Here is an 11,886-nt window from a genome sequence, read left to right as displayed (position 1 = left end):
ATTTATAAGCTTTTTCTCTTAACAATTTGTATTTGTTTAATTGTTTCTCTTCTTTTAATTTACCTTAAATTTGTATTCCCATATGATTTTCATCTTCAGATTGCTATGGAAGAAGAGATTTTGAGAATGATTTCACCAGCAAAAGTAAGCATGAATGAAGAATCTTCAAATTCTAATTGTGGAATTCATATTTTCCATGCATGCAAATTCAAAGGGGTAGTACCACAACAAAACGGACACTGGGGTGCACAGATTTATGCAAACCATCAACGAATATGGCTCGGGACATTTAAATCAGAGATAGACGCGGCTATGGCGTACGATAGTGCGGCCATCAAACTCCGGGATGGAGAAACTCATCGAAATTTTCCATGGACAAGACTAAGTATTCAAGAACCAAAATTTCAGAGCCATTTCAGCACAGAAGCAATTCTGAACATGATAAGGGATGGATCATATCCATCCAAGTTTGCTGAATTTCTAAGGAGTCAAAAGAATGAAATCGAAATAGGCCTAAATCTTTCATCGCTACATGGGGACGGGGAATTTTCGTGCAGGCTACTTTTCCAAAAGGAATTAACACCAAGTGATGTTGGAAAGCTGAACAGGCTTGTAATTCCCAAAAAATATGCTGTTAAGTATTTCCAAAATGTTACTACAGAAGATGATGTAGAAAATGGAAGAGTTGATGAGGTGCAGCTTGAGTTTTATGATAGGCAGATGAGGTTATGGAAATTTCGGTATTGCTATTGGAAGAGCAGCCAAAGTTATGTTTTCACAAGAGGCTGGAATAGATTTGTGAGAGAAAAGGAATTAAGGGCTAATGATATTATAGCTTTCTACATGTATGAGAGTCGAGATAGGCATCAAGTTGGACAAACATTTTGTGTAATTGATGTGGCCAACAAAGGGGACTCAAGAAATGGCTTAACCGCTGCAGGGATGACAGATCTTCGTCTTGATTCAGGAACAAATGCAATTTATGAGTTAAATAAAGAAGTGGTTGAAGAATTTGAGGATCAAATGGAGTTTGTGGGGATAGATTCATCACCTAGCAGCACTGAGACAAAAAGTATCAAACTCTTTGGGGTCCTTATTAATACTTAACTTGAGATCTTCCCGTTTGTACTAATTTTATTTTATTTTTTCAGTTTTAATTTTGTGCATTTGAAGCAAAAATGTTTTCGTTTTAATGTTTTTAGCTTCATTCAATCTCAATGGTTCGTTAGACTCGTTGTACAAAAAGCTTCTNTGAAGCAAAAATGTTTTCGTTTTAATGTTTTTAGCTTCATTCAATCTCAATGGTTCGTTAGACTCGTTGTACAAAAAGCTTCTAGTGTATTGCAAGTGAAGGATTTTAACAGAAAAATATGTTAATAGACGGTCCAATCAGAAATTCAAACTTTATTAGAAAAAAAAAATGTATAGGGTGGGAATAAACAGTATAACAATTAACACCAACAAATAGATCTAATTTTCTGTAGTTATAAGCATATCGACTGAATAGTTTGAATGATGCCATGCAAGTTATAACTCGAATAGAAAAATAGTGAATTTTTTTGAGAAATTAAGTGATTACCATTGCCTCTCTTGAGGGTACATGTGGCTCTGGTGCTCCATAGTTGCACTTTTGATACCTCTCCAATGTTCTGAGCATACTGCATAAAACCAAAAACGTAATGGGGTCAGATAGGTATCCAGTACTGTGGAGTTTGTGGCACAATGGTGTGGAGTATTATTGCTGACTGGATTGATTTATTGAGCCATTGCCCGGAATACTTGACTCTTAGTTTCAGATTTATAAAGTGCGTCTTTTATATCTAGAAATGCGACTCATTTAAATTGATTTTATTGGATGCTTGAGATGATGCCAAGTGTCACTCCTATGACCATTGGACATGTGACCTTCTGGTTACTTCTTAAAGACGCTCCATTTGCTTGGGCTTGAGACATCAATTCATTCCTTCTCTCGTTTTCTGCCATTTGAGTTCCAGAAACTCTCTCGAATACTTTTTACATTTCTTGAGTGATCTGTAAATCTAAGAGCTTCTTTGTTCTTGTGTGAACGTTTATGTGTAGATCGAAAGGTGTTAAGATGTAATCTTGAGTGATTCAGCTTGAGTGCTTTGGTTGTGTACATTTCAGATGGTTCCATGGTTTCGATTTTTTAATACAAGTGGTTCTTCTGGTGGTGGAAGCTCAAAAGGGGATTAGGAACATTTTATGTTCTGAACCTCTTGCATTAGGGCGAAATATCTTGTATTCTTATTTTATTGCGATTATAATTTTTCTTGTTTTTGCACTTAATTTGTTGTTTGTAAATTGACTAATAATTGAACCCCATCTTAATAGTGGTATCAGAGCTATAAGACGGAGGTTCTTGGTCAGAATACGGTAGATCTGAAAGTTTGACACTGATTCGATAGTATTATTGCTATTTCTTGAAACCCCAGTAAAGGGATCTGGTGAGGTTGTTCTTCTTTCATTATTTATAGTAAAGAATATCTGTTTTCACTAAGAGTTCTGTTGAAACCATGTTTTGATATTTTGGATCTGAGACATCTTGGCAATACCTTTTTCCAAAAACCCTAAGAGTTGTCTGGAATCTGAGGGTTGTCATGATATAAGTCAAAGATCTGGATCTCTGAACATCCTGCATGTAATCTTGATTACTGTATCTATATTGTGTTGATTTGTACTTGTTCTTTGTGACCTTGTACCCCTCACAAGTTGAATTATTGTGTTTAATAAGCTGTTGTTATAGTACTAGACTTACTGTTACATATACTCTCGTGGTATCTTGGTGATCTGCATACACTGTCATATTCAAATTTTATCTTAATGACTTCTACAAAATTTGAATTGGACATTTTCAATGGCAAAGGAGAGTTTAGTCTCTGGCACCAAAAAATGAGAGCTATTTTACTGCAAAAAAATGTGCTAAAGCCATTGATGAGTCATGGTCCGATGATTTAGAAGAAAACAAGAAAATTAAACTTGATGAAACTGCATGGAGCTCTATTTTTCTGCATCTATCTGATAATGTTCTTAGAGAAATTGGTGAAACAAAAACTGCTGCTGAGTTGTGAAAAAAACTAGAAGATACATATTTGAATAAGACTATGCCTAACAATGCTTATCTTCTGAAACAATTTTTTGGTTTCAAACTTGACCCAACTTTGGATCTTGAAGTTAACATTGATAGATTCAATAGATTATCCTGTGACTTAGCCAACTGTGATGAGAAACTCTCAAAAAATAGTTGGCTGTGGTCTTATTGAACTCAATTGGTGATAAATACAAAAATGTTAAAAATGTTATTGAGTATGGGAGGGAAACTCTAACTACAGATGTGATAATTAATGCTCTAAAAAACAAAGAGTTAGAATTGAAATCTGAAAGAAAAGAATCTAATAATGGGGAAAGCTTAATGGTAAAATCCAAACCTCATCATAAGAATGTTAACCTCAATAAGAAATTTGGACACTAAAAGAAAGGAAACTTTAAAGACAAAATGAAAGTAAAGACAAAAGGTAAGAAATGTTTTTACTGTCAAGAAGATGGTCATTTTATTAAAGATTGTCCCAAAAGACTTAGAGAATTAAAGAATAAGTCTAAAATCAATGGTGATGCAACCTTGGCCTATAATGATGAGGCTAATATAAATGAAGTCTATGTTGTGACAAACAGTCCTCTTATTCAAGAATGGATTCTTGACTCTGGCTGCACATATCATGTCTCCTAATAGAGAGTGGTTTACTGACTTTGAAAATGTAACTGGTGGCCAAGTATTAATGGGTAATCATGTGACTTGTCAGGTCAAAGGAATAGGAACTGTCACCTTAAGAGTAAAAGGAAATAATAAACTTGTATTAAAGGGGACTAGATTTGTACCTGGCCTACAAAGAAACCTTATCTCTTTAGGTGTCCTTGATGACTTGAAATATCACATTGTGATCAATATGGGATATATTAAAATCTTGAGGGGTCTTAGTTGATGATAGAAGCCCCCAAGAGACATGGTCTTTACATTTTACAAACTCAAGATTTTATTGAATCTACTTCATCAGCAATTTCTGTTCAAAATGATATGTCACAAATATGACATAAAAGGTTAGGCCATATAAGTGACAAAGAGTTGCAGATTCTGAAAAAACAAGGTGATTTTGGGAAGGACAAAGTTGAAAAACTCAATTTTTGTGATCATTGCATTCTAGGAAAGCATAATAGACTTCCATTTTTACCTGGGATGCATAAATCTGTGACTATACTTGAATACTTGCATGCTAACATTTAGGGACCAAATATGTGCCTACTCATACTGGTTGTAAGTATTTTCTTCTGATTGTTGATGATTACTCTAGAAAAAATTGGATTTTTCTCCTAAAAGCAAAATCTAACACATTTAATTCTTTCAAAGAGTGGAAAATACTTATTGAAAATCAAACTGAGAAAGAGATTAAAGTTTTAAGAACAGACAATGGCTTAGAATTCTGTAACTTTGGATTTGATGAGTTGTGCGAAATGCAAAGAATAATGAGACATAGAATAGTAACACACACCCCGCAACAAAATGGCTTAACTGAGAGAATGAACAGAACTATTCTTGAAAAGATTAGATGTATGCTTAAATTCTGGTCTTCCTAAGATATTTTGGGGGGAAGCAGCAAAAACGGCCAGTTACTTAATCAATAGATGCCCTGCTAGTGCTATACAATTTAAGACTCCTGAACAAGTGGGGACTAGAAAACTAGTTGACCTCAGTAATTTGAAAGTGTTAGGATGTGCAGCTTTTGCACACCAATCTAAGGGAAAGTTAGAGCCTAGGGCATTTAAGTGTGTTTTCTTGGGCTATGGTCAAGGAGTTGAAGGGTATAGGCTATGGGTTAAGGAAACCAAAGGGTATAAGATCATCATAAGTAGAAATGTTGTATTTAATGAGGATGATTTCCCTTGTTTGAAAGGGGTAGTGAATTCAAATGCGTCTAATCAGGATAAAAGTATAGAAAGAAGGTCTGAAATTGAGGTGGAGCAGGTTAGAGATGAAATACAACAACCTGAACCTCGGTCTGAAAATGAAAACAATGAAATACCTGAGAATGAAGATTCTGAAATTAATACTGAAAATGATTTGGGAGCAAATCAACCCCTTGCTGATTACCTTTTCGCTAGAGATAGACAAAGAAGGGAAGTCAGACCACCGGTCAAATTTGATGATGAAGCATCATTTCTGCCCTTTCAAGGTTTCATTGAAAATGAAGCTGATTCTTTTGAAGATGCAATAAAGAGTAAAAAGGCCTAAAGGAAAGACTATTATAGATTGGTAAAAAGGCCTTTAAAATTAAAAAGGGGGGAAATGATGAAAATGATGTTAAATACAAGGTCAGACTTGTGGCTAAGGGTTTTGCTAAAAAAGAAGGGATAGATTTTAATGAGATTTTCTCTACTGTAGTAAAGTTTACTACTGTTAGAGTAATTCTAGCCTTGGCTACTCAGTTTAATTGGGAATTAGACCAACTGAATGTAAAAATAGCCTTTCTAAATGGTGATCTAGATGAAACTATCTATATGGAACAACCTAAAGACTATGAAACAAATAAAAATTCGGACCTTGTATGCTTTCTTAAGAAATCCCTTTATGGCTTGAAGCAAGTCCCAAGACAATGGTATAAGAGGTTTGATACCTTTATACTTGAACTTAGCTTCAAGAGGAGTAATTTTGACACATGCCTTTATTGTAAGGGAAGTGGATGTGAAAATTCTCTCTATCTTCTACTCTATGTAGATGGCATGCTCCTTGCTAGCAATGATATAGATGAAATTGAATAAATCAAATGTAAGCTAAAATCTAAATTTGAAATGAAGGACTTAGGTCCTGCTAGAAAGATTTTGGGGATTGAAGTTAAAAGGAATAGGAGAGATGGCATATTGTATCTTTGTAAAAAAAATCATATATTCTGAAATTGCTAGAAAAATTTTCTATGCTTGAGTCTAAGAGTGTAAGTTTGCCACTTACTAATCACTTTAAACTTTCTAGTGACTTATGTCCCAAATCTGAAGAAGAGTTTAAAAGAATGTCTAATGCTCCTTATGCTAATGCTGTAGGCTCTGTCATATATTTAATGATCTGCTCCAGACCTGATTTGGCTTATTCAATAAGTATCTTGAGCAGATATATGTCTAATCCTGAAGAAACTCATTGGGAAGCCATGAAATGGCTTCTCAGATATATACAAGGAACATGTGGATTAGGGATTCAATTTAAAAAACAACTTGAGGGTATTGTTCTTAGAGGATACACAGATTCAGGCTATGCTGGTGATAGAGACCATAGAAAATCAACCTCTGCATATGTGTATACTCTATGTAATTCATGTGTAAGCTAGAAATCCCAACTACAAAAAATTGTGGCTCTTTCATCTACTAAAGCTGAATATATTGCTGCAACTGATGCCATAAAAGAAGGAATTTGGTTAAAAGGATTGTTAAATGAATTTGGTTTCATTAAAGATGTTGTTCTTTTATCTGACAGTCAATTAGCCATTCATTTAAGCAGAAACCCTATTTTACACAATAGGTCAAAATATGTTGATGTTAGATTTCATTTCATAAGAGATGTTACTTCACAAGGATTCGTGAAATTTGAAAAAATTTCTACTCATTTTAACCCGGCTGATAATGGTGCCAAAGTGCTGCCTTTAAATAAATTTCAGGATTGTTTAAGTCGGCTTAACATTGACAATTGTTGATTGTGTAATAGGTAACCGGGCAAATGATGTCATGTCTTGAAAAACCATTGTAAGCAGAAACCTGAATCATTGTACCAAGGTAGAGACTGTGGAGCTTGTGGCACAATGATGTGGAGTATTATTGCCGACTGGATTGATTTATTGAGCCATTGACTGGAATATTTGACTCTTAGTTTTAGATTTATAAAGTGCGCCTTTTATCTGAAAATGCAACTCATTTAAATTGATTTTATTGGATGCCTGAGATGATGCCAAGTGTCACTCCTATGACCATTGGATATGTGACCTTATGGTGACTTCTTAAAAACGCTCCATTTGCTAGGGCTTGAGACATCGATTCATTCCTCTCTTGTTTTCTGCCTTTTGAGTTCCAAAAACTCTCTCGAATACTTTTTCCATTTCTTGAGTGATCTGTAAATCTGAGAGCTTCTTTGTTCTTGTGTGAACGTTTATGTGTAGATCGAAAGGTGTTATGAAGTAATCTTGAGTGCCTTGGTTGTGTACATTTCAGATGGTTCCATGATTTCGGTTTCTTAATACAAGTGGTTCTTCTGGTGGTGGAAGCTCAAAAGGGGATTAAGAACATTTTATGTTCTGAACCTCTTGCTTTAGGGCAAAATATCTTGTATTCTTATTTTACTGCGATTATAATTTTTCTTATTTCTGCACTTAATTTGTTGTTTGTAAATTGAATAATAATTGAACCCCATCTTAACAAGTACGAAATAAAATAATGGGAACATTTGAGTGTAATTCATTGAAACACAATGAAGGATGAAACTAAGATGTCAAGTTAAGATTCTAAAACGGAGATGTAGACCATCCTATGCTGATTGTGAGAATTTGAGAACAGCCTAATAGAGAAAAGTCAAATAATTTGAGCCTCTCCGAAAATTTCCAAATTTCATATTTGAGATTCTAATCTTGTGGGGGTGTTGGGGGGGGTGGAGATTGATGTTGAAATGAGTGTTTAATCTTTTACATTGGTCTAGCTAAAGCTAATAAATCCCAAGCTTATGATAGATCATCACTATAATAATTAAGTCTCCCACTCTTATGACCTGCGGTTCCTGGCTTGTGAGATACCCTAATCCGTGTGTGTATTCATGGCTCATACAAATATCCACAAGTAATTATGCAGCTAATTATGAGTACTCACAGCTTTCAATGTCAGGAACATGAAGTAACATGTACAGATAACCATGAGATGAACTCAAAGACTTTTCTGGTAACTGGATAGAAGACTACCTTTCACTATACCGACACACACAAAATTTATGAATTGTCAGATTTGAGCTGATTAATGGACTCATAAAAGTGTCTCATTAGAGTAAGAAAAAAGAGGGAAAATAAATTATTATTCAATGAGAATAATTGATTTTTAAGCAAGATCTACACTTCCCAAACCAAAGCCTAATCACAAGAAAAATAAAATCGCAGAGTTTATAAATAGTAGAACCCCCTCCACCAAACACACAGAAACACACAGCTTCAGCTTGCTGATAGTTTCCTTAGCTTGAAAAGCTCTGATTATAATTTCAATGGAAGTCTTGTGAAGAAGAGAATTATAGAGCAAATAAAGACAAAAAGGAAAAAAAATTGAAAACCCTAGAATTTAAAATCTTGAGGCAAAACATAATCAATTCTTTCTTGATTAATAATAAAATTGGCTTAAAGAAAATCAATAAAAATATTAACAAGATCAGATTCAAAATCAACCCTTTTTAGGGTAACAAATAAAACAAGAACAGAATTTTGAAAAACTTGAAAATTAGCCAGATCGACCAAGAGATGAACTATCAAAACATAAGATCTGATCTAAATTAGTGAGATATGAAAGCCAAAAAATTCTGATATTTAAATATGTCAAAGGAGAAAAAGGCTTAAATGCAAGGTGCAAAAAACTCAAGATAAATATAGAAATGATCTTCTTTTATGATTTTCCTCTTGCAGATCTAACAAAACCAACAAGCACAGAGTCCTATACACTCCAAACATTTCACTAAAATGGCAAGAACTCTTCCAACATTGAAAAAGATAATTTGCTTTTACCTATTTACATCAAAAAAATTCAAATTTAGTCTCAAAACACCCAAAAAATAGAATCTTTAATACAATTTAAACAATAAAAAACAGTTCCCATGTTAAATGAACAAGGATATATAAATATATGCGTGTATATATATTAATACCTAGAGCTGCTGCAAAATTCGTATAGTTTTCCTCTATTGGAGAAGATGATCAGAGCTACTTCAGCATCACAAAGAACAGAAAGTTCATAAGCTTTTTTCAACAATCCATTCCTTCTTTTGGCAAAGGTGACTTGCCTATTGATCTTGTTCTCTATTCTCTTCAGTTCTACTCTCCCTCTCCCCATTCTCTCTCTCTCTCTCTCTCTCTCTCTCTCAAAAATCTCACAGAAACACAATTCTTATCGGTGTGTTTCTTGTAACACTGCCTTTAAATGTACTTATAACGATAGATGCACGTGGTGATTTATACAGAAAGAATACTAGTAGTAGCATATGCTAGCATCCCATGAACTGATTTGATAAACTCTTTTATTTATTTATTCTTTGTGCTCAAAGTTTATCTTTAGAGACAAGTATGCTTTACACAGTCCAATGGTAAAATGTCACGTGACATTATGTCAATCATTGTGTGATTGTAGTATGATTATTTGTTAATAAATAGGGGTCGACAATTTAACTGGTGCTGAACCTTTCAAATCAAATTGGAGGTTTTGAAATCGAAACCGTGGACATTGACTCTAGAATCGAATTTGTCATTAAGTTTTTCATTTTTACAATTTATTCATCCTGACCAAATGATCCGGACCAAGAAGTGGCAAGTTTGCAAGGTCGAAATAGTAAGTATCATAATCAATGGGATTCAATCATTTGAATAACTGAATCATTTAACTCTAACTCGTAGTTATTTTTTACCGCCATCCACAATCTTTCTAAGGCATCGCATAGAGAGCCATAGTCGTAATTGAATGGTGTTATGATAGATATTTGATGCTATTTGGTAGCATATTTGCAGTTGATTAAGAAATGTTGAAATATGTGTTTTGTAGTATATTTTATTTTCTTCTAGTTCTGCTAGTTCTTGAAAAACTAATTCATATTGTGAGTTTATGATTTTTTTAAATGTCATGGGTAAAATCGAACTCAAACTTGAACCCGAATTAATCAATAATAATGTGGACCACGAATTATTTCATTTTCAGAATATCCGAGGTAATGAATGATTTCGAATATTGAAATACCCACCAAATGTCTAGGCATATTAGCAACTTTGAAAATTATGATTTAGTAAATAAATAATATAAAAATAAATTCAACTATTTTGAAGCACGGTTTGTAATGACAGTGAAAAGAATGTGTGAACATATTGTTATAAGATAAGATGATGAAGACAAGAGGCTAATGGTAGAAAAATTAATGTTTTAAAAGTCGATTTTAAAAGAAGTCAAAAGTCAAAGGTCAAGTATCAAAAAGTTGGACCAAAAAATTGGTATTGAATTTCAAATTTAAACCTAATAAACTGTACCAATGCTAGGTGCCACGTGTCAACAAATGAAGTGATCCGAGGCTGAATATGTATTTACGAGGATAATCGATGGACCAATTCTTAGAGAAGCTCAACTGTGTTTGATTACAAGGTTTTTACAAAAGTGTCTCTAAAGAACTTCTCTCAATAATGGACCGGTGGATGGACCACTTTACCTTCTACTGTCCTTTTTGAACTTAAAGAACATAAGTTATTGTAGGATACGTGTAAAAGCGTAGGTATAAATATTCGATGTGTGCTTTCGCATCGAAATACATCCAGTTGTACATGCGGTATTACTAGTTAATGTAAACTTTGAATTTGTCGTGTATTATCTTAAACTTTGAATTTATTAACTCAAAAATGAGATTAAGTTCCATCTATGCGAATATTTCCTTCATTATTAGTCGCTTTGTGAAACCGACGAAGATTCTTATTCCACTAGATTAGTTATAGAGCAAGATACAAATATAGTTGGATTGAATTTGACAATAGTATATGGTACCTAACTTCTTGGTATACTCTCTGGGATAACTTTATTTAGCTTGAAAACTCATTGGAACATGTCTATATTTCAATATTCCATATAATGTCCTCTCCAATATTATTAGAGATTTTTATTTTTAGATTTATGGGGGTATATGTATACGATGAATATTAATTTTGCTCTATATAAAAGTGTAATAATCACAAAGTTGTCAAGAATTTATAAAAGATAATTGCCCAATAAAGTACTTAGCAGAATATATGCCAACAAATATTATTAGCAATATGTTGACTGTTCTTTTGAGTACATAGTCAAATGTACATATGTATACTGCATCGAACTTCAGCCCCTTCGAGTTGACCAAGACCTGGATAACTACTACAAGTACATTTCTTTTATGCCCCCTTTTGTCCCCGAAGGGGCATAGTATTATATACAAATTGTGAAGCAATCAGTTGTAGGAATTATCCTCTTTAGACCATAAGAATCATAAAAAATGAAATTGAAGTGGTTAAGATTTAAGCAAAAGCCACGTGTCATACGTGATCGTACACAAAGTTAATCTAGCATTGTTCTTAACTAGATTTTAGGAGAAAAAGAAGTGAAATAAAAATCTGAGTGTTTCGCGCGGGTTAAGTCGCTAACAATTAAAAAGGATCAGACGATTGTGTAAGGGACGAAACCTCTTGAAACAAAGTCCCAAAAAGGGGTGTTCTTTTATTGGCGATGAACTTTACAATTGGAAATGGAAAACAACGTGCCTCCAAGGAGCGCAAGCACACGAGTTACTGAAAGAAAATTGTTTAAATCTAAAAACTAAGGAAATGAAAATTACATGTTCTCTGTTTGAGAGTTTTGGATTCGGTCCTTTGCTTCTATGTTCTTTCTCCCTTTTATACTTCAAAGACGATCTTTTTGTGATTAACTGCTCTAAAAACTGCTTGATCGTCCTATAACTACCCACTTTCTTCGTAGTGGCCATTTTATCATGAAAACTGCCTTTTAACTGTTGTCATTATTTTTCATCGTTCAACCGCTTTCGATTGAATTCCTTGAGTCGTGGAACGTGATAGGGCTGCTTTAACAACTGCCTTG

At 33.8% G+C, this 11,886-nt stretch overlaps 2 protein-coding genes across 2 annotated transcripts; one reads left to right on the top strand and one right to left on the bottom strand.

The window, feature by feature from the left end:
• The first annotated feature begins 52 nt into the window (after window positions 1-52).
• LOC111398202 (AP2/ERF and B3 domain-containing transcription factor At1g51120-like) lies at window positions 53-1,160 on the top strand. The gene has a single exon (XM_023025154.1). It carries the CDS (start codon window positions 106-108, stop codon window positions 1,105-1,107), a length of 1,002 nt encoding a protein of 333 aa, XP_022880922.1. The 5' UTR covers window positions 53-105; the 3' UTR covers window positions 1,108-1,160.
• A 392-nt stretch (window positions 1,161-1,552) lies between these two features.
• LOC111398121 (developmental protein SEPALLATA 3) lies at window positions 1,553-9,294 on the bottom strand. The gene is made up of 2 exons (XM_023025090.1): window positions 8,942-9,294; window positions 1,553-1,658 (listed from the first exon to the last, which is right to left on the bottom strand). The coding sequence occupies exons 1-2, from the start codon at window positions 9,124-9,126 to the stop codon at window positions 1,568-1,570; spliced, it is 276 nt and encodes a 91-aa protein (XP_022880858.1). The 5' UTR covers window positions 9,127-9,294; the 3' UTR covers window positions 1,553-1,567.
• Window positions 9,295-11,886: the final 2,592 nt, after the last annotated feature.

The sequence above is a fragment of the Olea europaea genome, chromosome 1 (genome assembly GCF_002742605.1).
Source record: "Olea europaea var. sylvestris chromosome 1, O_europaea_v1, whole genome shotgun sequence".
In the NCBI taxonomy this organism is placed as follows: Eukaryota; Viridiplantae; Streptophyta; class Magnoliopsida; order Lamiales; family Oleaceae; genus Olea; species Olea europaea.
This window is presented reverse-complemented; position numbering and strand designations above follow the sequence as displayed.